General features: G+C 47.8%; 1 protein-coding gene and 1 non-coding gene across 2 annotated transcripts; both read left to right on the top strand.

Annotated features, from left to right (window-relative positions):
- On the top strand, positions 1 to 26,139 carry BRI3BP (BRI3 binding protein). The gene is made up of 3 exons (XM_069620119.1): positions 1 to 287; positions 19,344 to 19,446; positions 22,323 to 26,139. Exons 1-3 carry the CDS (start codon positions 108 to 110, stop codon positions 22,739 to 22,741), a joined length of 702 nt encoding a protein of 233 aa, XP_069476220.1. The 5' UTR covers positions 1 to 107; the 3' UTR covers positions 22,742 to 26,139.
- Positions 20,923 to 21,057, top strand: LOC138496883 (small Cajal body-specific RNA 11). Its single transcript, XR_011278341.1, has one exon. It is a non-coding gene; the product is annotated as a small Cajal body-specific RNA 11 (non-coding RNA).
- Positions 26,140 to 27,983: the final 1,844 nt, after the last annotated feature.

Consider the following 27,983-nt stretch of genomic DNA (forward strand, 5'->3'; position numbering starts at 1 on the left):
CGCTTTCTGCGCTGCTCAGCGTCTTTATTACCGGCGGCAGCGGGGAAGGAAGGAAGGAAGGAGTCTGGCGGCGCGGGCGGGCGGGCGGCGCAGGTGAATCGGTGGAGATGGCGCGCAACCCCAGGCTCTGCTCGCTGCTGCTCATGCTGCTCCTCGGCTTTGCGGTGTGTGACGCCGCGCGCAGCCGGAACCCGGAGAAACAGAACGCTTTCCGCAGGGCGGCCAGCGGGGCCTACCAGGGCCTGAGCTCGGTGCTCGGCGAGGAGAACGTGCGGGCGGCTCACAAGGTGAGGCGGGGAGGCGGCCTGGCACTGGACTGTAGAGTTTCATGCGAGCAGCGGGAGCGTGACCCCGGCCGTGCCCTTGGAGGGGCACATGATGACACCCCTTTACTGGGTGTTGTAGCCAGGCATGCAGACCCCCCCCCCTTCTATTGCGTGGATGGTTCTACTACCCCCTCCAGAATGAGTGTGCGGAAGCAGGGGACTTCCTGGGTCTCTGGGATAGCCCACTTCTGGGTTTAGCTGCATTCTGGGACTTGCAGTCCTGAGATTGCTAGCATATCCCAAACGGGGGTCGGTCCTGTTGGTGGGTATGGTATTGCACCCTGGTGCCAAGGAGTGGGGCACTCCTGTCTCACTGTCCTGATGGGTGGAGGTCTTCTTCCCTGGGGTGAATAAGGGGGTGTGTGAGCATCAGGTAAAGTCATGATTTGGCCAGCAAGAGGTGGACCATATGAAGTAGGAGTTTAGTGAGCTTGTCCATATAAGCCTTCTCTGGAACACTTTGAATGATCTGAAGGCTTGGTTTCTGATGGGTTTGCTAGAGAGGTGTGCCTAATTGCAGAGGGAGTTGCCCAGTGCTGGCTGGTGAATTTGAACTTGAGGGTCATACATATTTGGTCCCAGATATACCAGAGCAACTGAACATAGCACAGGAGCCTGTACCACTCCAGGGATGGCAGAGATTGAGCCACTGCCCCCACTGAGATTTTTTTTAAATGGCTGAATATGGTGCATTTTAGAGCACACTTTTTAGAAATTTTGTGTAAAAAGCCATAGTTTGCAATTGAGTTTTTTTGGTGTAACTCGTGAAAAAATTCAATAGCTGTAAGTCACCAACAGTGCATATGATCATTTCTCCAACACATTTTAATGCTTTTTCCTGCAATATGTACCAGTATACATTTTCACACTGGCTGTACCCATACATTTCTATTCAAGGATCTGCTTGAAGCCCAAAGCTAAGTGCAACTCTTGGTATGACTCAGACCTTGTCACCCTTAAACGCCAGTGCATAGTGGCTGAGTGGAAATGGCGTGCTTCTGGTACATCACCTCAAAAACTAGCCTGCCGCCTGCTCCAAAGGCAATACTGTCTCTCTCTGTCAGCACCAAGAAGAGAGCCCTTGTACAAGCCTGCATCTCTGTGGCATCTAACAACTCAGCTGAACTCTTTAAAATCTGCAAGGAGCTGGCCCATCCTGCTGCAGTCTCTACCTCTCCGGTCCCTTTCCAGGCCCTCTGCGCAGCCCTGGCTTCTCATTTGGAAGTCTTGTCAAGGTTCACCCCTGTTCGTCCAAAACCATCACGGACCACATTGATGCTCTGCTCTCCCTGGCGCACTCTCTTAAGAAACCCTCTACTGAGCCTTACTGCCCGGCTAACTATCGTCCAATCTCCATCACTCCTTTCCTGGGCAAACTCCTGGAAAAGCTGGCCATCTCCCAGCTTACTTTTCACTCTAAATCTGTTGGTTGTCTACATGACCATCAAGCTGGCTTCGGAGCTGCCAGAAGCGTGGACACTGCTCTCCTGAATATCTCTGAACACCTGCTCTCCAACATGGATTCCAACACCCCCTGTGTCCTCATCTCATTTGATCTCTTTTCTGCCTTTGACATGGTCAACCATGCCATCCTGCTCAACAGTCTCCGTGATAACCTGGGCATCACTGATCAGGCCCTGACTTGGCTAACCTTCTCTGACCCTCCCAGGTCCAAGTAGGGCCCTTTCCCTCTATCTATAACTCTGCCTGTGGTGTTCCCCATAGGTCTAACCTCTCCCCCTGACTGTTCAACCAATACCTGGCATTTCTGGCCCACAGCCTTGCCCCTCTGCCCCAACTTTCAGTGCTATGCGGATGACACAACTCATTTTTAGGCTCCCTTCTCCCTCTCTCATTACTGGCTGTCTGTCCGCCATACAGGAATGGTGTGCCGCCAATGATCTCTGCCTTAATGTCAGTAAGACCAAGATTCTCCTCGGCCAACCTGCTCCTTCCTTTCCTGTCACTCTCTTGGCCCTCTACCTGCTCCCACCTGTGAGGCTAAAAACCTCAGGGCCATCTTCGACTCAGCACTTTCCTTCTCTCGTCACATCTGACTTCTCTAAGAAGTCACACTACCAACTGCACCTCTCCTTTTCCCCAGAAGCTCAGTCTCTAGAGCTCTGGTTCGCTCTAGGCTGTACTGCTGCAACAGCCTCTTTGTAAATCTGCCTGCCTCTACTCTCCGCCCTCTACAACTTATCCAAAACAGGACTGTGAGTTATCCTTGGCTTCAAGCCCAGGGATCCCATCTCTCCAGGACTGAAATTGCTGTACTGGCTCCCTCTGCATTATCCACAAAGCCTTCTGGGGCCTGAATACCTTCAATTCTCTCTTCCTAGTAATCTTCCTTATCGAACTCTTCACTCATCCATCTCCAACTCCCTCAGGATCTCTTCTGCTGGGGCCTCCCTCTGGAACAGCCTCTCTGAAACTTGAGGGGAACCATCTACGATTCCAGGTGCACCTCAAGACCTTTTTCTTTGCTTCTGCTTTCTCTCCTGCTCTCCTCTGCTAATCTCCTGGCTGAATCCGAACTTGCACTGGTTACCTGGCTACCCTCTGATCAACATACTACTTTGGGTTGCTTTATCAAAGATGCCCAATACAAAATGTCGTACCACAATTCCACATGTATGAGAAATCAACCATGCGCAGTAAAAAATACATGCCTGCTGCATGGTGTGCAAGCGCCTTGCTGTCAGACATAATCACGTTAATGTGATTGTGAGGCGCTGGGGGGCCAATGCCAGAACGCTTTGCAGGCACATATTAATTGCATGCTTGCAGGGTGCTGGGGGCGCTCAGTCATGGTTGGTATTTTTGACTGGGCATCTATCAGATGCCCATTAATAAATGACATTCAGTGATAATTGTGTATGTGCGCCTTGCACATGAGGGGGGGGTGGCTAAGGAGTCAGCATGCATGTGAGGTGGTAGGAATCCCAGCGGACTACGCTGGCATTCTCTACTGGGCATACCCAGTAAAAAATGTAATGCTTGGCCCCAGTGCTGCACACAGTGAATGTGATTGCATGTATGCAAGGCACTGGGTAAGGCATTTTTTAAATTATTTTTACTGGGTGTCATAGATGACCATTAAAGAAATCGGTCATCTAGGTCCCGAGCTCCTCTTGCACGCCCACAATTCAATGTGGTTATGCCAGGCACTAAAGGTGGATGGTATTTTTTTACTGAAATATCTATTATAGATGTCAAGTTAAATAACATTTCTGTCCCCATGGCACCTCAGATGTTATTTTGGCCGGTGGGGAGGAGGGTTGTTGTACAAACATCCTACCTCCACTAGCCAACATCTTCTTGGTCCAACACACGTACACAACATAGACACAGCAAGCACTCGCTGTCGTTCAGTCACGAGCACCCATCATGCACTCACTCATAACGCAAGTCAACATGCAAGCACATTTACACAACATACACACAGCAAGGACTGTTTCATTGACGCCAACATCCATCATGCACTCGCTCATAACACAAGCATACGCGCATCCATACACACTGGAATAATAAATGAGAACATACACACTTGTGCAACATGCAACAGCAATCATACTCATGCACGTTTGTTCACCTAACACAAGCATGCACACTTCATACACATAATTAATTTTTCTTTTTAAAGAACATAAACTTACTGGTTGCCGCAGGCGTTTCCTCGCCAGTGCTCAGGCCCCTGCTTGCATGAACGGGAAGCTTCCTGGCTTTTGTTTGTGTAGATGGATCTGAGACTCCTTAATCCAGCCTGCTATGTCTGTGCGAGGATGCTAAATCAGTCAGTAGCCTTGCCACCGCTATCGCAGGGGAGCTAGTCCCTGACAATTTCCAATAACAAACATCTCTCAACCTCAATTTCCAAATAAGGGGGAAAACGTTCTCATGAATCGCATACAATATCGTAATTTGAATTTAAAACAAGTGCAGCAAAATGCAAATTCGGGGGCATCGCCCACTCTGTAACATTACCATGACACCCCCCAAAATGTCCTCGTCCTCATGTCACGTAGATGCATCAAGCACAGCATTCATGACCGAATTGCAACTTGCGCTGGAGACCTGCCAAGATAGCACTCTGGTTCACGAACTCTCAGCATCATGCCTGGACCCCCGGTCCTTCCGTAGGTTCCTGGCACAGTAATCTGTTCTAGCAAACTCTAATCCACCCGATCAAGCTATCCTACCACTTACCCAATGGCACAACTGCACGCTACTACGTGCCATCCTAACTCTGTACGCGGTAAGAAAGTGCCCCTGGCTGTTCGATTTCTCTGCCCCACCGACCAGGAATAGTCTTGTTGAGATCGCACCAGACAGTTGGCTTTAGTGATACTAAAATCCTACAGAGCTGCAGTACACCATCCCATGCCCTTACAAAGCTTTGTGCAACCGCTAAATTAAGAACTGGGCAAAAAAAGGCATGCTTTATTAAGATTTTTAAAGCTGTCCATTTAAGCTATCAGCTATGCGTTGACCCACCATACATGAGCCTGTGTAGACATGATCCAAGCTAGGGCTCTGGCTGTTATCAGTCCTGTATGTACTGATGAAGGAGGCAATACCTTTTGTACCACAGAGCTCCTGTGATGAGTTTCCTTTTCTTTAAAAATGTATATTGAGGTCAAAACAGCTCAATGTGTTACTTGAGAGTTCCTTGTTAATGAACTATAGGGGCAGTCATAGTAAAAAGACTTGAGTCCCTTTTTAATGTTTCCCCCACCCCAATACACACCCATAACCACCAACTCTCGGGGTTCATGGAACCTCACAAAAGAACGACTCCTTCCTCTCCTCGCTGCTAACCCCTCTCTCCCAGCTTCCTTACACTCTGACCTAACGGACTTAGTCAACACCTACAACACCACCATTCTCTCCGCCATGGACAACCATTACTCCCCATAAACCTTGTAAAGCCAAACAAAGTACTTGTATACTCTTGGTTCACCCCCAATGTATACAAGATGAGGGTTAACATGTGCATGTGTAAACCAGATGTGTGCAACAGGTGTGGCACTCGTATGATAGCTGCTTCTTAACGGTATGTGTGGTGGTTAGTATGTGTTCTGGCAGGGTGATACCAGACAGATTCTGGCTGTTAGGCCTCAGAAGGCCTAGGCTGACGGGTGTGCAACCAGCTGTTAAGTTACGATGATGGGGAGTATGAGTCAGGTGTTGGTATGAGAACAGCTATACCGATATGTGTCATAGTATCGCTGTGTTCCAGTTGAGTGGTATTGTCTAGAAGAGAGTAAGCGTGGAGATGTGATATGGTGGTTTTCACGAGGTGCTTGAGATCGACCGCCTTCATGCTCCATGCATTCCAACTGGTCCATGCACAAGTGCAATCCCACTCTCGTGAGCTTTTCTGCATTCTCAGAGCTGCAAACCCTTTTATGTGCCCACCTCCAACTGCCTCAAAAATGTTTGACACCAAACATTCAGATGCTCTCTCGAATAAAGTTGTCTCTCCAAGAAAAAATCAAGTTTAAGCAAGCTATCCTGATCACTAAACCCACTACAATGGACCCTTGCCTAGCCCAGCCCTCCCCTTTTCACATAGCCACTCTTTACCTTTTGCCCCATTTCTGAATTGGAGACCGCCAATCTGATTGCCGGTTTGAAACCATCATTGCCATGGAGCCATATACCCAGCCCCCTCATTAAGGATTGCGCAGAAGCCCTTGTCTGCATCAACTCCTTCATCACCAGCATTGTACCTCCAATGCTAAAAGCAGCATGGAACACTGCACTCCTTTCTTTACCACTGTCCCCTTCCTCCTAAAAAAAATTATGCACTGTGCTGCCTACACCCAAATTCAGGCCTCACTGGAACTCCACCATATTCTCAGCCAGAGACGGTGTGGGTTTCGTCCCGGCCATGGTACTGATCAGCCCTACTTGACTTAAAAAACCAACCTGATAATATGCATGACACTGGCAACCTTGCTCTCCTCCTCCTCTTTCTCCTGGACTTGTCTGCTGCCTTTTTACTAAGCAATTGCTTGTCTCCCTCCAGTAGCTTACTTCAGAGACGGGAGCCACACAATTCTGCTAGCCTTACAGTAAGTTAAGGGCCCTCGATCCAGTTGTTGGAGCAGATCTAGGGACACCCTGGATGGAGGAGCCGTAGTTGTGCAACTTGTTTCATGTGCAAATTCTTTACTTACCTGCAACAGAACTACATGTCAACCTCCAGTACACTATTAACAGTTCACAATTGTGCAGTGTCAGGGGGTTTATTCTGTCGCTCCAAGCAACAGCTTCTCCCCCGGTTACGAAACTGGAGGCTCCCCCCACCCAGTACTACCCACCGCAGTCCAGGCATGCTGTCCAACGAACGGTCACACTTACAGGTGTCTGGCAGGACAGGTGAGCCCTTGCCATCTAGTGAACAGCTCACTTCAGTCTTGTAAAGACAAGACCACCAGATAATGTAACTTCCATGTCACTTGGACTGGCCACATCCTACCTGAATCTACAGATATGTTACCCCCTCGCCTGTATGCAACTTTCGGTTGAAAAAGAAATGTCACACCAACAAAGTGATTAAGCAACACAGGACCTGGCAGAGCCAAGTAAAACCACAAGACATTTCTTCCTAGGACTGATGGGCTGAGATCGAGATCTCACACGAACCCCTGCCAAACGCACACTCCCATCTTCAGAACTCTCTTGCCCATGTTGGTTCAGAACATTACCTACACGGCATTAGGTTATTTTAAATATATAATGTTAATGTGTGCAAATATTTTTAGTTTTCTGCTTTGTGGACGGTAGCCATTGCACATGGGAACCGCATCCTACTTCCTGTCCCCCCCACCTCTCTTCCTGCATGCTCTTACAGAATAATTTCAAATTATGCTCGCAGACCTAATTTCTGCCCACTTTCCTCTTCATCCGCTGCATTTGAATTAAGGGTCATATCCAACCCCTAATTCCCTTACAGCAGGAAACGAACGTGAATGAAGTGGCGTACATAGTGATCACGAAAATCCAAGAGCCATAAACCTCACGTGAGAACAACGCGGCAGCAACTGGCAAATCAAATACTAGACTTGCCAGCCTTAATTTCAGACACAACCCCTCCAGACAAGCGCCGTGTCACTGCTAGTACCAGCAGAGATGGCGACCATGACGCTTTAACATTGCCTGAAGTGAATTATCTGTTTATAAGTACAAAAAATGCGTATTTATTTGCACACATGTGCAAAGTATAGATTACAAAAGTTGATCAACTAAAATTATCCATTTTGGGCCCAGTTAAAAATGTGTTCATTGCCAACACTGCTTTACATCCCCTTTCATTTTACATCAACACTCCTGCACAAATATTAGTCTACAACACAGAACTCGGCGCTTCCGTTTTAGAGAGGAGATACATGGCAAGCTACTAGCCAAGCTGGTCACCGGCCCCAAACCTGGTTGGCAGTTCTCAACATGAACACAGCACATTGTGACCATGAGTGAAATGCCAAAGGCTATTGGCAAGTGCACATTTTGGGATCCGTTTTATTGTATTTTCCAGTGATGTGCACACTCACGTAGTACAGCACCAGAAACCAATGCCAGTTTCTCAGAACCCACCAATCTCCCACTTCACTACCACCAGTGTGCCCAATAAGGTGTGTTCGACTCGTACTTTCTCCCCGCAATACCAAAACGCATCTGAATAAGGCAGCTTTTTTATAGGAATGTTGCCTCTACGCTCCTTGCCAATCAGCCACCACACAGACCAACACAGCGAGAAACCAGTCCCTGAAAAGCTACAACTGACTAACTTCGTTCAGGGTCCACCAGTATCGGGTTGCACACCACCCTTTCCCATTCAGCCGATGCCTGCTGAACACATTAGATAGCCTGAAGAGGACAAGCAAAATTCTTTTAAGCCAGACAAACCTTACCATAACCAAACTGCCTCGTATAATGCCACTCAAGAAAAGGCACAAAGCCAATCTGGTGGCTGGGAATGCAGACACACTGCCAGTGTCCCCTCAGCCACCCTCACCACCACAATTGCTTAGCAAAGGTGGAGCCCCTGCTGGGTCATTGGAGCCAAGCACTGCGAGGGTTAACCAGACGGACGGACTGGTAGGATGGCCGAGATAGCACCAGTCTGTATTAGTCTCCCCCGAAGTGACATCACAGGAAGCGATAGAACTCGACCTTTCACCACACCACAAAACGGGGAAGTGGCATCACACAGCATTGTTTGAGTACACTATGAAAAATATGGTTAGTATCTCTATAAATTGATATATATTTCATACACGAATGGATCACCATGTATATCGCTAATATCAATACGTATAGACCCATATTACCAAATCGCTGTGCATGCAAGCATACTTCTAACGCCACACGATAATTAAGTGTAACGCTTAAGCGCTTCATATAGAACAAATATACATACAATATCACCCAACCTGTGTTGGTACTCATTTATCAACTTCAGTGGGATGGAGGAAAGGCTGAGTTGACCTTGCTGGGAGTCGAACCTGCAGAACACATTGCAGCAACCAGCGCTCAACCCACTGAGCTATGTTAGCGGCTATAGCTATCGGAAAACCAGCTTCTCCAGAAACAGCCACGCGCTGCTAGCCACAGCCCATGAGCCTCAATTTTGGAATTAATTTTTTAGGTGTAGCAGGGGTGACCCCTAAATGACGTCCATGAAGTGAGCTTTTTATATTGAGAATCGATGACAAGGGGCTTAACCCCCCTGCCCCCCACACCGGGGTCTCATCAAGGTCCCAACCTCCTTGACTGCATGCGGAATAGTTATCCTGTTCCTGCCTCTTGCTGTGTTGGGCACGACAGCTGCACTAGATGTCACACTCCTTCACAGGAACTTGTTGGGTGTCCGGTCAACCTCTGTTTATGTAGCCACTCCACCAGCCCTACAGATGAGGTGTATCAGCCACTTTTACTCCCTAAAAATAGGGAGTCAAAATACACCCCAACAAAAAATAGGAAGCAGACACGCAGAACCTTGTGGTCCCTATTTTCACCCAAACAGCTCCATGGATGGGTTTAGGCCAGTAGTGCATGTAGTGCCACAAACTATTGCCTAATCGGAATAAGTAAACTTGCATAAATCACTAGGTGGAAAGAAATCATTATTACAGGAACATTTCTATTTTACTCGCTTATAAAATAATCCCTTTAAAAATGGGCAGTAAATACTCCCACTTCAAAATCCTATCTGCCGCGCCGCTCTCCGCCCCTCCCCTCTTACCGTCCCTCTGCAGGTGGCCCATGCATGAGCTCGCAGGTCCCACTTGGTTAAGCGCCGCCAGTAGCTCGGCGTTGTTCAAATTGGCTAACCAGCTAGTGGTAAGGAATTTGAGCTTGTATGTATATTGTATCCGCTGACTACATTCTTTCTCCTCTCTATTGATGCATTTTATTCTGAAACTGTTGGGAGGCTGTTTATCACAGTGAAGTGGGAGTGGCTGAGCAGGCTTTCTACCTAGCCTTCCCTTTAGGAGCTAGGTGTACTCACTATACTGTTAGGCAGAGATGTGTGATGATAAAACGTCTGGTGGCTTGATACTTATTTTGCCCCTCCACCCCAGTTATCAGGGAGTGCAGATCTCATTCATATGATACCAGGAAAGAAGGTCGCATTTAAAAAATACTCGTGCCTGTTCGTCCATAATGGGCGACAGTGTGACCCTCTCCTTTATGGAAGAGCCAAGCCAGCCCAGTGGTAACGGTGCCCTCAGCGGCATTAAGCAGGCTTTAGTCTGAACAGAGAAACATGGTTCCCCATAGACAGTTCTGCTTCCCCAGTGCATCCAATAGGCCTTGGAAGGAGTTTTGCTTCCCTGCACCAGCGCAGCCTACATTCCTGGGAATTAACGTGTCGCTGCGCCCCTGCACATTCAGAGTGCCTACGGTCACGTGGTGTAGGCACTGTGGCGCCACTGAGTTTGTGCATGCACTGGGATGCTCGTCCTGCTTGGTTATTTTTACAGGCTGCACAGAAGCCGGAGGGTCTTCATCGCAGGTGGCATGTTGTACTCGTAGTGGGCGAGTGCTGAAGTGTATATTGTGCGGGTGAATGTGCGCCCATATAACGCACTTGTGCAGGGCCAATGATGGTTGGGGTTTGAAGTCTGAGAGACCTCCTTTGTACAATTTTCTTGCTATGGCATTTTCTAGTGGGCATCCATGGTAAAGCGACCATTAATTACTTGGCTACATATATGCTAGCCGTCTGGGTAGCCCCTTAGCCGCGGCCTTGTAGAAATGGCCTTGGCCGCGGCCAGACTGGCCTGTATTGGTGCAGCCAGTCTGGACAAGGCCTACTAGCTGGCAAAGTAAAATTAGTGTGTTCTTGCGTGGGGATACGAGTATATTTTGGTCGAGCCAACGTAGACATGTTTTCTTAGTTGGCATTATGCACAAAGCAAACGGCAGTATGTTGGGTGCAGCCAGCATAAACTTTTTATACTGGCATATATTGGGATGGAAATGCCTCTGTACATGGGCAGCGGTATCATACAAAACCAACATCTAACGGCGTGCTTTGTACCGATTTTTCAAAGGGTGCTGTGAAATGCGCCATTTTAACCAATACATGGAAACAAGTTCTGTGGGAGGGCTGCGTGTGGGGGACGGACAGCCCCTTTAACATTGGGTTGTTTATGTTGCCCTCAGTAGCACCTGGATTTTCGCAGGAAATATTTTCGCCCCTCCAATTAAAAAATGAATACAAATTATTTGTCGCGCTCTGAAACACTTGTATATGAGCGCGATTAAATAAAATATCATACCAGCAACCACTGGAAAAACGGCTACATGCCCTTTACCTGCCACTCTTATTACTGTGTGTAGTGCAGTGTAGAAGTACGATTTGTTCAGTTGGATATGTTGCCTTTAGCCCGTTAGGCTGAGTGGGTTGTGGTTGGGTTATTTGAGGGATGTCGGTGGTCTCCAAATCATAACTGAAGGCCCTTTGGTTGTGCAGACCTTGTGCCAGTTGGACCCATCCTAGCATAACCTTCTATGGCGTGAAAAGGTATAAATCATTAAAAGGCATAGTAAGGTACATGGCCACCACTCGCCGTTTCTTCCCGATGATTTTCACTTATGAACTTTGCCTCTGTCTGCTCCTCGCTGGTGAGCAAAATGTGTTTTGCAGGCTGTAACTCAGTTCATTTCAGTTGAAGCAAGTCCCTTAATATATGCGACGGATGGGATAGATGCCGTTTGTCACTTTCTTGTCATTGATCAGCCCAGTGTAAATGATATAAAAGCAGTCATCTATTTGGTAGCCTAGAAGCAGTAGAGAAATGCAATAGGGAGTTTAGCTAGGAGTGTCTCGTTGGGCCTAGAGCGTTCCAAGTGCTGAATGGGATTACCAAAACAAATTATCTCTGGGCCCAAATGACCAGGCAAAATGCTACTCTATCACTTCAATAAAGTAGTGAAACCTGGTTAACAGATTGCAGTTCACGCGCACTCCATGCATTTCAGTTAGTGAAGGTTTTATACCTTGATGTACTGCAGCTATGACATCCTTTTACGTGGCTAACAGTAAAAAAACCTGTCGGACGGAGGGATTCGTTAAGGGAAACCTATACATATATTGGGGTAGTTTCAAGTTGAAAGCTACTAGCCACACACAAGTCTCTCTCCCATTTGTTAATGAATGGCAGTGCAATTAAGCGACTGAGCGTGCTGCGCATTTTAACAATGCATTTGTGTCCCGTCTAGCACTGTCCATATTTTCAATCGCTCTCTACTAATGAATAGAACAAGTAAAGCTATGTTGCCCCTCTCTCCTATGCTTCAACAAAGAAAATATTACTCCAGCCTTAACATCTAACTTTGCACTAGAGTGCCTGTCAGTGTTTTCTCAAAGCAGTCTTCTGAGAATTAATGACTTAGTTGGAGCTGCAAATCGGCTGGTGGCGTAATAAAAATCTCTAAACCATGTCTCTAAGGCACTCCATTTATAAGCACTGTCCTTCACTGACGTCATGTTTAGAACATGCATATTTGGCTTATATAGAATAGCAGTAAACCGGTAATAACCTTAAAGAATAATGGGTGAAGTAGCCCCTTTTGAAGCACTTTATGGCAGTGTTTGTAAGTTCCTAAGTGCCTAGCACATTACAGCGAATGAGAAATGCCCTATATAGTCACTGAGGTTTCCTCAAACCCTGGATATCCATGATGTGCCAGGATGCATATCGGGCGTTATACCGTGGCTGCACCACCACAGTGGGCCTTTGGTTTTTGAGTCAATAAATGACAATAGTACTTAATGCAATTTTATAATGCAGGCTACACCTACCCAGTTGAACTTGCTACAGCAGCTGTTTCGGCATAGCCCCCAATTACTGGCGTTTCAAATGTTCGAGGATGCTGTAGGGCTAGACCAACATCTAGCGCCCCCTCACCCACCCACCCCCCCCCCCCCGGGCATTTGTCCAGCAGAGTGCAGGAAGTACTTAAGAGTACCTTTGCAATGCATTGATTCACCTGCACGTTGCAGTGAGGGTGCTATGATTTCCACATGTCCCCTGGACTGCACAAACAAAGTCTTTGTGTGCGTGCAGAGGTGCAAACGCCCACTACTAATCCAAATTGCCCCTGAAAAAAATCGAGTTGCACAACCATGTATGCACTATGAAGAAGAAACATTTGATTCTTGAAATGTAATTTGCGCCAGCAGAGAGCTCTTTACAGTAAGTTTTGGTCAGTTTTCTAGCCCATTTGCCTTAAATCTTGTGTTCAAAAGATGGTAAGCATTGCCCCTTCACTTGCTCTCGGCCGTTCCTCTTCGTCCGCACATGCTTTCTTGGTATTCTTTTTGCCTCTTTGGCATAGTGCTCTGCCGCCACCCAGTGGTGAGTGAGCACTTAACACTGCAGGCCCATTATTTCTTACTCGCCCCATGTCATTTTCATTTGTGGATTTTGTGGCCTGCATATAGTCTGTCTAGGTGTTCGTATCATTGTATGCCCCATATCTGGTAGGCACGCCTTGAACAACCTCAAACTACATAAAATACAGATAATGTAATGACAGCAGACATGCCCGTGCAACAATGTATGGTCCATCACATAGGCCCTTATGATTGGTTGGCACTCTTACCAACCTTGGACGTTCGGCTCGTTGACAGCATGCAAACGAAACCCAGGTTCAATGGAGCAACATCAGACAACTGCCTTTCTTAGCTAGTTGGACCCTAAGGTAAGGTTTCTTTGTAGTTGACCTTGGTTCTCTTCCTCAGAACTTTAAAGTGATTGAAGGTACATCGCTATCTTCGTCTAGAGCTTTATGAATCGACCTTGTTTTCTGGTCCTGTGCCACGCGTCAGACCATGATTTTGTCCATTCTGGCCTTCTGTTTAGTGCTATTTGATTAAATTATATTGGGTGCTATTACTCTTCTTGGCCTCTGGAGTCTTAGTTGCTCCATCCTTTGGGCTTTCTGCATCTGTAATTGTGCAGTACTTGGCATTCACAAATGTTCACTGCTTTGCTTATTATGTCCTACGTACATAGCTTATCCTCTGACTCCTTTATGCCACGTAGTTGCTCTTGCTGTGGTATCCTTTGTTCTGCACATATTTATTTCAGTACCTGTCAGAACTGCAGCCTTGTTTTCCCTTCTCAGGGCTTCTCATTTACTATTTATTATACAATGCCAACGTCCCTTTTCTCAGCATGGCTGCTTCACTTGCGTGCCGACTCCTACTCCAGCACGCTTCTGTGTTGTCTTGGTTACCTTGCGTATGCACATCCAGATTTCTTGTAGTACATATGGTTTTCTTCATATTCGCATGTTACTTCAATCAAATCTTTCTTTAGGTATCCATCGTGCACCCTTGTATCGTCTCTCCTTATTGGCTGCACTTTTCATTTGTTGGACTTCACTTAAGTTCTAAGTCCAGTGGCGTCTGCAGGCGCATGTCTACGGCATCAGTTCGGGGATACATTTTGGTAATGTTCTGTCTGCACCAAGAAGAGTCCATATCAAATCCTGCAGCATCTAACAACTCGGCCAAACAAATCTGCAAGTAGCTGGCCAATCCTGCTGCACTCTACCTCTCCTATTCCCTCCCAGGCCCACTGCACGACCCAGGCTTCTCATTTCATCTCTAAAACACAGGACATTCTGGGGTGGCGCTGTGGAGCAGCCCAAGATGGCTGCCTAGCCTTCAGCTCTGTGCGGCCTCGGCATTCATCTGCTCCCATCTGCGGTTCCCAATATTGTGAAGGACTATCGGCTGTCCGAGTTGTTTCTGCCACTGCACTGGACATTTTGTGCGATTTTGGTCTCGATTGGCCCACCTGGGACCTGGCTGGCGGCCCTGTCGGACTTGGGCCTAGCACTCCACCCGGCCCCGGCGGTTGCTTAACATCCGGCCCTCCCGCCTGGCCTGCCCGACTCCTGGGTCCACTGCCCGCCGCTCTGTGAAATAACGGCGAGTGCCTGGGGGTCCTGCTGCGGACGCTGCCACTGTGGATGCCATCTGCTGCGTCAGTGATCATCGCGACTCCTCCCTCTGGCGCAGAGGACACAGAAGATCCCGTCTTCCCACGGACCAGGTGAGCGGGGGTTGGAGCGGTGGGCGTCGAGACCTCTGCCCGCTGTCTGCGACAGTACGGGCCTGTACTGTCATAAGTGCCCCACCATACTGTCTGCCCACTTTTCCGCTGACAGTGTCGCCGCCTCTGCTCACGCCCCCTTAAGCATCCCGCTGGCACCCCCACACGACCTGTACACATAAGGAGACTGCGATTGCTCGCCATCACAGCCTTGCCGCTCCACTGCTGACTCTCTGCTATCCCCGGCGGTCCCCCCACCTGCCTCTAACCGCCTACCGCCACCAAACGACACTGCGTTTGAGCCTGCCGGCCCTGGCCCATCTCAGCTCTCCATACTACCCATAAGTGGGCCCTCACTGCAACCATGCCCACCACGACAATGCCTAGCAGAGATAAGGCGGGGGCCCAAGGAGGTACAATGGACAAATACACTAAAGTGGTCCCTCGAGATGAGCCAGCCAGCACATCATCGCCACAGGCCGAGCCAGACTTAACCCTGCACCGTGCGGTCGAGGCCCCTGACCTCACCCTACTAATGGAATCCATGGCCTTCCATGAAAAATGAGACTGCATCAATGCTAACGTCGCCTCGCTTGGACCAGGCAGGATCGAGGATCACTGAGGCGGAAAATAGGATCTCGGTGAACGAAGATAGCGTCACCGCGCTCCAGGACACTGGTCTCCCTAACGCGTGACATGAAAGGAGTCAAGTTGAAGTGTGACGATCTGGAGTCGCGCTCCCGTAGGAACAACTTGCGCATTATTGGGGCTCCGAAAATGCCCTCAAGGGGCGGATGGAGAACGCAGTGGAGAAACTCCTCAAGGACCTACTGGGTGACCCTACTCTCTCTGCGTATTTCATGGTCGAGCGGGCTCACTGGGCCCTGGCTCTACGGCCCAAACCCGGCAACATCCCCAGACCCATTATCGCCAAGATTCTCAACTACCTCGACAGATCTCATCCTCTGCCTGTCGCGGGAAAAGGGAGACCTGCGATTTGAAGCCCATACGGTCAGAATCTTCCCGGGCTTCTCGCTGGCGGTGCAGCAGGAAATGCGCCAGTTCCCGGGCGTCAAAGCTGCTCAGGGAGCGCAACGTCCCCTACGCCATCCTGTTCCCGGCACGACTAAAGATTACTCATGATGGTAAGATCTTCTTCACTGTCCCTGACCAAGCGGTGAAGTTCATTGAACTACATATACCTCTCCCCAGGCTGCGAGCCGACCACACGCCATAGACTACACAGCCTACGATGTTCTCAAAATGTCCATGGCTTTTGATGTATTGATGGCAACCCCACCGTGTCCACTCATAACTGCGGCCTCTTGCCATGGGTATGCGGGCCACAGGCTATCTCCTACACTGCTTCTTTGCCTTCTCCCTCACCAGTTGGCATAGAGGCAGGAGCGGGCAAGGGTCATGATTGCAGTTCCTCTGAGGGTAGGACAGGTAAGGGATGATGGATCTGAGAATGCGGAGGTGAAGATAGCAAGATTTAGACAGTATTAATGTGGCGCAATGTCACATCTGCATCCATGGTGCTTCCCAGGTTCTTTAATGAGTTGGATGTGACAGGGGATGCAGGGGGCTAGGAAGGGTAGCCACGGGCGGGGTTGGGGGAAGAGGCCTATCTTCCCTCAGATCTTTGTGTTTTTTTTCATGACTGAGAAGCAGATGGTTGATCGTCCTCCTGGAGATAGACTTGGGGATCTTACTGAGTCTTCAGTGTAGTTTTAGCAGGTTAGGTCATGTGAGCAGTTAAGGGTGGGGGGGGTCAGGAAGAGAAGGTGGGGCAGTGAGGTGCCCTGTGGGACCCTGTTGGTGACCAGGGCAGAGGCAAAAGGGTCATTTGTGATCTGTTGGGGGGAGGGGGGGGTGCTGTGATCCACTTCAGTGCTATGTCCCTTATGCCGAATGCATGCAAGTCTGTTGTTGGTTAATGTGCTGTGGTCGATGCCGTCAACGGCTGCCGAGAGGTCGAGGAGCAGTATGGCACTCTTTCAAATCTGCAGTGCGTTTGCAGTCATCCCAGGTGGAGACTAGGGACGATTCAGTACCATGGAGGGGGTCTGAAGCTGGACTGTGTGGGGTTAGGTGGTTGGATTAGATGGAGGCAGAGCCTGGGCATAGGCTTTTCAGTCAGTTTGGCTAGGATGCAGTTATTGAAGATGGTCTTTAGTTGGATGGGGACAAGGGTGGTGTTTTTTTTTTTTTTTTTGCTTTGTGGGGTTTGATGTTGAGGTCTTGAATGCTGCTGGGAATAGGCCTGATATGAGGTAGTCGTTAATAATGGCTCTCGATATGCAGCCTACGCAGGTTGAGGAACACATTTTTCGAGAGGGGCAAGGGTCGTTTAATTCAGGTCAAGAGATGGGGGATAAGGAGGGTAAAGCAGAGGGTGGGGTAAGGGGTGTGTGCTGTTTAGCACATATGTTGTGGTTTCTACTGAAAGGCCTTCAGAGTGCTTGGGAGAAGTGTGAAGGGGAGAAGTACATCACAGGCATTGAAATCTGGAGTTCCTTGTTGCTGTTACTGACACTGGAGATTCTGTTCTAGATTTATTTACTTTTGGCCTTCTCGATTTCTGCCTTGTAGGCATGGATCTGATGTGCATAGGCAGATCCATTGAGTGGTGGAGGGTCTGCCCGCCATCTGCGTTCTTGAGTGTGCTTGGGGGGTGAAAGGCCTTGTCTATGGTAGGCCGGTTTGGTGGGGGTGGGGGTGGGGGTGGGGGTTGAGGGTTTTGAGGGCTTTGGTGAGCCAGTGTTCAAAATGGCTAATGGAGGGTAGACCTCCCTTGACTGGAAGAGATAACGCCAGACGTGGCAGACTGCCTGTTCTGACTTTGTTCACACAGGAAGAATCAGGAGGACGGTCTAGTGTTATGAGCGGGGAGGAGGCAAAGGAAACGAGCGAGAAGGGAATTGCTGCATGACCTGACCACAGGGGTGGGCGGAGGGGTGGAGATGAGATTGGGGGTGCTGAAAATGGCATCTACGGCATGTCCTTCACTGTGGCACCTGATGCCAGTTGAGACATGTTTGGTGCTTCCAAGTTGTCATGGAACGGGGGGGGGGGCGGGTAGTAATGCAGCAACAAACCAAATGTTTAGGTCTAGCACGGCAAGAGTGGAGTGATCCGATTGCTGCTAGGGGCTCTCTTGGAGCATTGGCAAAGTATCTATTGCAGCTGGGGGGGGTAGGGTGTTGTAGACGAAGCTGTATGTAAGGGAGGGGGTACTGAGGAAATTCACGAGAAGGGATTTGCAGGCTTTTTCCTGCATACGTGATGAGGTGTGATTTGTGGAGAATGGCAATCCTGCCTAATGAGCTTGTTCTGTTGTGGGCGACAACTGTGACCTGGGGGAAAGCCTCCTGTGCAATAGGAGTCCTCAGAATAAAGTTTTGGTGATGAAAAGAATGTGAGTTTTCAGAGGAAATAGTTGCAGTTGTGTTGTCGGTTCTTGGCGCCCCATCGGGTGTTGATGGGGATGCATGAGTAGGAGGGACGGTGGGGGTGCTTGCTCCTGAGGAAGTCGACAGTGGTGGTGAGTGGAAGGGCCTGAAGTCGGGAGTGGCGAGGGGAGGAATTGGGGAGGTGAGAGTGGTTATGGAAGGAGGGGCTCTGATGGGGAGGGAGACTGAGCTTCTGAGAATTCTTTGAGTGTGCGAACGAGTGCTCAGTGTATGGTGGTGATTAGGGAAGAGGCTGTAGAGACAGGCAAGGATGCAGTCTGTGTATATTGGTGATGGTGAAAGGGTAGAGCAGTGGCTGGGGATGCCAAGATGGGAGGTTGAAGGCAGTGAGGTCCAAGGTGACGCCTGGTCGCTCAATTCCCGTAGTGGAGGAGTTGGTGGGTTTAGTGCCAGTGGTGTGGGGGGAAGAGTTGGAGACATTTCATTGGGAATGGGTTTGGTGGGCTGGTGTGATGGAGTAGTGAGGGTGCTGGCACTGATCTGGGTGGGAGGGTGCAAGGTGTGCAGGGAAGGGTTGTGCATGGGGTGGTTCTTGGCCGCCAGTCACGTATGAGGGTCGGTGGGCCAGCAGGCAGAGGACAGGGAGTTGGCAAGTGACGCCCGACCGGCACTGGGGGGAGGGTGGGTGTATGAAGACTTAGGTGGGGAGGTGTCTGCACAGGAGCGAGATGGCAGAGTTAGCTGGTTGGGGGTGAGTCGAAATGCTGGAGGCAGGGCGAGGAATCTGAAGAGTGCTCCCTCCAAGGGCTGGGTGTGTGGAGGAGGGGTTAGCTGTGTTTCTGGAATGCCAAAATGCACCTCTGATGTGCCATTTATTCTGTCTGTGTTCCGGTGGAATGTATGTGCTATGGGGGTCTCACACACGATCTGCTAGCCCGTCCCACGCCCCATGCGTATTGCTTCAGAAGTGCTAAAACCCTGTTCACTATCTTTCTCACTCTTGTTTTTTTGGTTAGTTCTTCTCCAGGATCACAGAGCGGTTTGTGTACGGCGTCGATGTCTTGGTGGACACACTTTGGAGAATATGGACTGATCTGCTGGAGGTGCTCGGGATTGATGGTGTGTAACTGTGTAGACCATTGGTGGAGGGAGGTAGTAGGGCAGTGTTCATTCTTAAAGATTGAGCTGCACGGCTAAGGCCTGATCATCCTAGTAAAGCTTTCTTCATTGGCTGTGCAAGGTGGACACTCCAGTAACCTTTACTTCTCACCTGGAGTGTGATCTCATGGCATCCTTGCAGTCCCGTGCACCAGTCCACTTATTTTGAAATGCTTTGCTATGATTGTGTCCGTGGCAGCCAGTTGAATCAAAGTGCATGGAGGCAGAGACTCCCAGCCTGCCCTTAAAAGCAGGACGCCAACTCTTTTGTGGGGCTCTTTTCAAGGGAGCTGCTTAGGTGGGGGAGGAAGCTGAACAGATGGGCGACTAGTGGGAGCTGTTAGTGCTTAAGGCAACATTTTCAAACTGCAAGTAGTTATCAATGGAAAAACTCAGCTAGGTAAATGCAGGCCTGGGTGGACAATTCACGTTTTTTGGACGGAGAGGTGCAAAACAGTGTGCCCCCTTGAGCCTACCCAGGTCCTCTAAAGCTAGACAGCCTCCCCCAGAAAGCTTTGGTCCGCCCTGTACCAGCAGCCCCTGGCACCAATGTTATGCAGTTGCAGGCCTTGAGCTTGTACATGAGCTAGGTTGCTAGATTTCTGGGTTGTACAGAACTCCTGGGCTGACCATTATATTTACGCACACATAGTATTAGATGGTGGCCTTAAAGGTGTAGCAAGGAATCCGGCAATGTCTCCCCGTTTCAGTCGAGTTTGTTACAGCCACACTTCAAACCCTGCATGCCTTCCCAACGTCCAACCTAAGATTTTAACCTTGAAAAAACGTACTGGTTTGAGCAAATGTTTCTAGTGGAGAGTGGCTTCCCAGTTTTCTTTAAAACTTTGATCATCAGAACTCATTCTGCAGTTCACGCTGCCACATGAGTCCTGTCCATCCTGCTCCTAGCTGGAGCAGCTCTTACCTGCCGGTCACAGCAAGTGGGGGTGTTCATTCTCCAGCAGGGCTACGTCCTTTCTGTGCTGGCCTCCCTTCCTCAGTCCAGATCACTGGTCCTCCATGGATTTCTCAAGGCATGCAGCAGTCCAACTGCTGTATCCTTCCAACCAGCCTCCACCCCAACTCTCACAGGCTTGTGCAAATCAACTACCCATTCTGTTCCCTTCACCCTACAAAACTCCTAAACCCTCACGCTTGCATTTGGCTGCATTAAAGTCCTTTGCACTTTAGCTTGTGTCTCTGTGTGGATCTGGCTTTGGGAAGGCTGAAAGTGTTTGGAAATGGGATATATATGACCAATTGTACTTCAAATGTCATTCAGACATGTGCCAATGCTGCTTTATACACATTCTAGACAGTTCATGTCAAATTGTCTTGGTCGTATGACGCCAGTTGGCCTGGGGAGCCAAAAGCACTAATTAGGTTGGATCTAAGTATTTCCTTGAACCGTGGATTGAAACTGCTGGGAAATTGTGTGCGTCTGATCTGTCTCATTGCTTTCTCACCCCATACATGGTGGGTAGAGCCTGCAGACAGGCGGAGAGAAACACTGTCTCTATTGGAGGGCTACACAAAGTTGTGGGTAAACTCTTAAAGGCATGACAGAACACTTTGCTTGAGCGGGCCGCATAATTGTTGAAGTGCTTGTTTGAAGCACCTGCCTTTGGTGTCTTCCTGCAGCCTGCACGCCCCTCCGCCTGGCCCCACCTCCCATTCATTTTGTGTTTCCATGCCGGTCTCCCTTCCCAGCCTCTGTTCCCCACCAGCTTCTTGAATTCACTAGCTCTCACCTCCTAGCCCACAGCCGCTCAGGGCAGCCTCTGCCTGGCTCTCGGCTAAGGGCCACATGGCAAAGGTCTGCTCCTGACCAAGCAGCTGCATACATGGTTTGCCGTAAATGTTGTGGGCAGCGAGTGCAGCCTTACTGTACTCCATTAAAACTCCACCACGTGTATGACTTATTACAATGAAGCCCAATTGTGTATGCTAGCCTCACCTGCTTTTAGCCCATTTGTTAGTCAGACATATCTTGCAATTGGACCAATTATGTAAGATGGCAATATTCTGCATTTTGCGTTTGCAAGGACTATCATTGTGTCACTCGATAAAATAGTGAAGACCAGGCATGCGTCACGTTTAGGTAGAGGGTGTTGGGGGTAGGAAAGGTACCACACTTTGAATTGCTGGGAACACTTAGGGCTCGCAAAATCTCCTTGCCCACTAGCATTGGAGAACAGTTTTTATGAATGGGGAGTACCATTTGCAGAATACTTGACCTTGCTGGTGTGTATGGGATGGTAGAAACTTATTTTGCATTTACTGCAAACCCTTTGTTTCACTGCATGCTTGCAGCATTGCACCGAATATGAAGTGAGTTTATGGCGACATTCACCATTTTACGAAAAGCACTGGTGAATGTAATCTTGGTATTGCTACTGTAATTTTGGTATTGCTACTAACTAACCATAGTGCAAACTCGCCTTTCTGCATACTCGCCCTCAAACTCTGAATTAAACACAACCATACCTCTGTTGCACCACAAACTGCACATAGGTCACAACACCCACCCTGAAAACAGACCTTGACACCAAATGACAGCTACCCACCAACGCTTAGTTTCTCTGAACTGAAGCTGCCAACAGCACATCAAAACTATCTTGCTCTTCTCCCTCTCAAGTGCACTAACCAACCCCCAAATCCCCTCGCATTGCATATCCGCCAGGACGCCAAGAAGTGGCAGCAGTGCACGGTACAAGAACCTTTTAACAAAATATAACATAAAAATGGCAATTGATGTAGGGTATGTTTGTATTTTTTTTCTACTTTGAAGGAAGCAGTTGCCTGCATTGTAACTTTTTTTTTTCTTCTTCTTGCAGCTTCAAACCTTACTCATTATTTCAGCCCGGCAGCAGTTGCCAACAACCCAACGCGTGCACTGCTGTTGGTGGGTTCTGTCCTCATTGCCTATTGGTTTGTGTCTCTCTTCCTGGGTTTCTTCTTTTATCTCTTACACGTCCTGTTTGGCCGCTTTTTCTGGATCGTACGAGTAGTACTCTTTGCTCTCTCCTGCGTTTACATCCTCCAGAAGTATGAAGGCGAGCCAGAGCATGCCATCCTGCCCCTTTGCTTTGTGGTCGCTGTCTATTTCATGACTGGTCCTGTCGGCTTTTACTGGAGGAGGAGCAGTAGTAGCGGCCTGGAGGAGAAGATAGACCGCCTGGACAGCCAGATCCGTGTTCTGAACGCCCGGCTCATCCGAGTGATCGAAAGTCTGGACCGCACCAGTGATGCATGAATGGAAGCAGAAGCTGGTTCCTCACCAGCTTAATGACGTTATAAAGCACCATCTGTGTATATAGAAATTACAAAGCAACCTGGGACATAATCAGCGTGTCCCGTCTGTATACAAGTATTATTGGTCGCTATTCAGACATTCAGAACATCAACTCGGGATCATCTAGTCCATCACGCAGTTGGCTTCTGTAAAATCATCTGTTTAAGAGCATATTTGACAGACAATATGCAGTTACCTCTTTAAGTGTTTGAAGGAAAACATCTTTTTAATATTTTTATGAAGACCAATAGGTCATGACAAAGATGGGGCGTGATTTACATTTCAGATAATGGGTTGGAGGTCCAGGTTTAAATCCTTGTGTTTTTTTTTTAACCGTCATGCATGGCTGCAGATTGTTTTATAAATATTGTGGGTATTTTTTGTTGCCTTTGAAGGATGGAATGTTTCTGTGATGTGTGATTGGGTTTGTGTATCTCGTAGAGTTCTTTGCTGTTGTGAGAGCTAGTGTTAGGAACTATAGCACCACAAATGTCATTGTGGAGCACATTGGAGCCATTTCGGTGGGCAAGTTTTGTGCTTGCCAGTCCTTTCTCCTCTCCTCGGGGCCAGTAGTAAGTAGCAATAGACGTAGCACAGCTTGCTCTTTACCCAACCTCACTTGTTTGCTACTTTTATTGTATTGTAGAAATGTTACTGGCATTTTATGGCTGCAAAGTCTTCTGAGCCGCAGTAGCAGTGCACTGGCGTTTTATCCTTGGAGGTAATTTGTAGTGCTGGACACCCGCCAATGTATGTTTATGTAGACCTGTGTGACTTCTTTATTTTGTATATTTTGGTCAGGTTGTTTTCACTTCTTGGTTTTTTAGGACTCAAAATGCACTGAGTAGGGGCATCCTCAGGGAAGAGCATTTGTAATTTATTTCTAGAGTCTTTGGGTTTTACTGGATTGTTCTTTAATTTTTTTAACTGTTTGATTTAATAGCAGATATTTTAGTTATTTACATGTGCTTACCCAGTTAAAGCCTGCCGGTTGTGTCCTTTTGTTCGCTTGTGATACCGTATCTGCGCACATGCCTATGGCACCCTCCCTAGCTGGCGTATGCAACATGAGGCAGGTCTTCTGTGGTCGAACAGCCTTGGAATGTGCTGACCATCACTTTTAGCCGAATGGAGCGTGTTTTGAATTCACTTTTCAGTTGCAAATAACCTTGTAGTATAGTGGCGATCCTCTCTTTGAAAAGGACATTTCATCTGCACTTTGAGAAAGGGGAAATGAAGGAGGTCGAACTCTGCCCCATTAAACAAGCTCTGTCCTACTACAATATCCCATTGTGTGGCAGTTAAAGTCACTAAACTCTGGATCTGTGGTCACGTTCAAGAATTTTGTGTGCATTTCTTTGTTTTTTTTAAAAACAAAATTTGGATCAAATTAGTTGAACTTTAGTCTTCGCCATACACTTTTTTTTTTGCCCTCCCCTACAGCAAGGGTGCGAGTCATACAGTTTGCACATTTTGCCTTCCTCGCTCATACACTACAAACGAGTGTGGTGTTTAATTTTAGGCATTTGGGGTGACCTGAATGTTGAGGCACTCAACAGCTACAGTTTATGAGCCAGACTTCAAACATCCTGTGGTGCTATTTCATTATCGTTTTAGTGTCTGGTGATTTCTGTCACTCCCTTAAGTTATTCACTGTCACTCCAGTCACTGACCTGAACATCTACACTCGTCATCTCAAGATGACGCACTCCATCGAACCTAGACTTGAGCGGCTTGTTGACAAGCTAGCGCTTCTGCTGCCCGCTGTGGTCATGAGGATTTGTCACAGAATCTTGAAGTGGAGCAAATAGCTGCTTTTTCCCTTTTCGGTCCATGCGTCTGTGATAAGAGCATAGATGCTTGTTTTTATAACAAACAAAGATGAACTTCAGCCATTGATTTACACTGTTTACCTTTGCTTCAAATTGTGAGCAATTATAAATCTCTGCAACGATATTTTCTCTTGAGTAAGAGTTGATACCAATACACGTATAACTCACAATTTGATTAGACTGATTGTTCATCTATTTAATTTACAATAAAAATAATGTATTGGTTCCCTAGATCAGTATTGATGGTGTGCAGGGGACAGGAGTATCCAACACTTAAGGACACTTGTTTGTTTCTGCATCATGAGAAAGTTGCGGAATACCTTGAAATGAGGGCTCAGCTTTCATTGTTTCATTAGTCCTGTCTGGGTCCCTGCTTTATTACTCCATCATAGTTTAGGGAAATGGTTTATTTTAAAGCCGCATTAATGTGCTTTCTGGAGGTTGAATTGTAAATCCTGCTTTGGGGTAAGTCAATAAGACAGCCAGGATCCTGTACACGGGTTGCGCTGTTCATTGTTGTGAATGTTAAGGAGGCACGTTTTTGGAACTGGAGTTCTGAGGATTCCTTGCTTGTGCACAATGGTGAGATGACTTCCTGGAGGTCTTAAGGGAGCACTGCCTGCAAGCGAGGGCCATTCCTGGGTACAAGAGAAAAGCACTGCATTTTTCAGGCCAGTACACAGAGTGGTTGTTTGGTTCCATACTAGGCTAAGCTGCCATAGCTTTGTCCAGAAGTAAGCAGATGCTTCTGGCAGAGATTGTAATCACGTTTGTCTGACCTCCATCTGGCCATATGGTGGTCTGCCTGCAGAGATATATTTGGCCTCAGAACATGTGTGAAAGCTTGGTATTATGTTCCAGTGTGAATATTAAGAATGTGAACGCCTGTAAAATCATGTTGGTCTTGTGCTCCTATTTATATTGCAATCTAGATGTAGTTTCCCCCAAACTGGGGCACTTTAATTGCTTTACCAAGCCCTGACCTAATCCTGCTTCAATGCAGACTCTGCCAGTGTGAAGATTGAGTTGAAGTGTGCACCCACACCTTACTTTACAGATTTGACTATGCTTGATATTGTGATGTCCTCTTGCACTTGTGATATTGAGACACCTTTCGGTTGTGATGAGCTCTTAAATGTGCTACCATTCTGGATTTACCCTAAATCAAATCTTTTGCAGAACATAAGTGTTACTGGAACTTTGCTTCGCTAACATTTTACAGTGCTTATTTCTGTGCCCTGTTTTTTACAGCAACAATATTCTTACACCAATATTTTAACATTCCTTTTCTGCAAATTCTTCAAATTGTGTAATGTGAAATGGTGTGGTTTGTCCCCAGTGTAGCTCTAAACCCTCTACAGAAACACAAGCGAGTCAAGCATCTCATATTAAAGATTTGATTTAAATAATTCTGTATGGTAGAGGCTTACGTATTTATTAAGACCACAAGTAGTTTGTCTTTAAACGTGTTATCCAGGTTCATAACTGAATTGGTGTTTGAAATTAAAGCTGTACAAGAAATTTGAATGTGTTTTGTGATTTCCACTTTTTTGGTATCCTACAGAAATGCAGACGTCTGTGCTTCAGTGTAGTATCTGTTCTTAATGATACAACCATTATTCATGAAATATCTAGATCTAAAGATCTAGAATGGATGGATTCCGCTCACTGCGTCCCATTTTGGGAAAGCCCTGACCTTATAAAGTTACCTGCTGCCAAACATTTATCCTGTTACTTTAACTTGCACCTTAATCAGGAAATCCTCTTTTGGCCTAGACATCTGCAGAGTGAACCCTTCATGATCTTTCTGGGGGCATTTAAAGGTAGTGTTTAGGACTTCACATGATCTGTGCCTCCCTATGATCTGAAAGATATTCCAGTGCTGCCTCGTGCTTCTACTCCACCAAGACTGCATCAGTGAATTTTGAGAAGTATCTTGGGCAGCCTTGTGGGTTCCCACCCCACCTGTCATGGGTATCGGGCAGGTAGTTTGGACATGCCGGGTGGAGGCTTGGCAGGCCTGGCATAGGCACACAAAGATCCCATAACAAATCCCTCCTTTCACTCCTTCCTAGTGTTTGTAGTAACTTCCTGGTTACCACTGTTGCCAAAGGAAGTGCATGATAACTCATGAGAGCTCTAGTGCTGCTTGGGTGGGGCTGGCTATATAAGCCACACCCAAGATTCTTCCAGTACTTTGTTGCTTACTGTGAGCAGTATCGGCAACACACTTGCCGTGCTCTGGCTCATTCTGCTTATCTGCTCCGGATCATCCTGCTTCTGCTTACCCTCTCTGGATCATTCAGCTTACTTGGTTCTTACACCACGCTGCAGCTATCTCCAGTCAAGAGGGGACCTCTACACCGGTACCCGTAAGAACAAAAAAGAACAGCATTAACACACGCACATCAGTAACACTGTGCATACTCACCGAATCTTCCTGCGACGCTGGAATCCAGGTCAGTTGCACGAGCGCACAAACCCCTGTACGAAAGACATTCTTGATTGTGCTTGATCCAATAACAGACACTTATTTCACTGTGCTCTCTACGTGGTGCATACTTACCAAAAGCCTCTGTGCAAACTTACCTAACCACCGGTCTCCAGTAGCGCTGAACCTGGACTCGAGGCGCTAATGCCACATAATTGCTCCTGCAAGGGCAAGGGAGAGACTTTACAAGGCGCGCTCAAATTTAAGGTGTGGCGCAAACCTAACAGCAGCAGTACTTACCCACAACAATACTGGCAAACAAAGACAATACAGACAATTTTGGACACTCAACATTCGCTGCAACGTTCACTTGTGGGAAGGACTTTCTAGCCGGTGAAGAAACTGGCGCCTTGAACTCTTGGCCTTGCTGTGAAGGCATAAAACAGCATTTGGCATCTGGACTCAGCCTACAGACATTGGCACCAATCACACTAGTGAATTGTGCCCCTGGAAATGCAGGATGGAGTGCACACCCTACTAAAGATCAAGGTAAGCTCATAGGGGGACATCACAGCACACAGTAAAGAGAAGGGAAGGGCCCAGGGGAAATCGGGTGAATTCAGGTCTGAGTGTACACCTTGTATTTGACAGGTGTCCTCCGGTGAAAGGAGGCTTGTCCATCGCTCCCTGCAGAGACACAGGTGCGTGTGACACCACCTGCTTTTTGTAAGGATTGCTACTTGGATGCTGCCCCCAGTCTGGGTCATTCTTTTTGCCGAGAAGAGCTTTGTACATTTATGTCTTGAACCAGCCTGTATGTATGTGCCTTACTCTTTCCAAGGTTTCCTTCCCACCCTGACTGGGAAGACTGGTGTGCAAGCTAGTGGGTAAAGCAAAAAGTTGCCTTTTGTAGAGTTTCTGGTTCTTAGTCCCTACCTTA

This window comes from Ambystoma mexicanum, chromosome 10 (genome assembly GCF_040938575.1).
Source record: "Ambystoma mexicanum isolate Mex_15411 chromosome 10, UKY_AmexF1_1, whole genome shotgun sequence".
In the NCBI taxonomy this organism is placed as follows: domain Eukaryota; kingdom Metazoa; phylum Chordata; class Amphibia; order Caudata; family Ambystomatidae; genus Ambystoma; species Ambystoma mexicanum.

Bases quoted from the DNA above. Each gene is read 5' to 3' on its own strand.
- BRI3BP (XM_069620119.1), top strand. From the start codon at position 108: ATGGCGCGCAACCCCAGGCTCTGCTCGCTGCTGCTCATGCTGCTCCTC. The intron at 288-19,343 runs GTGAGGCGGGGA...TTTTTTGGTTAG, and splicing joins ACGTGCGGGCGGCTCACAAG to TTCTTCTCCAGGATCACAGA. The intron at 19,447-22,322 runs GTGTGTAACTGT...TTCTTCTTGCAG, and splicing joins GGAGGTGCTCGGGATTGATG to CTTCAAACCTTACTCATTAT.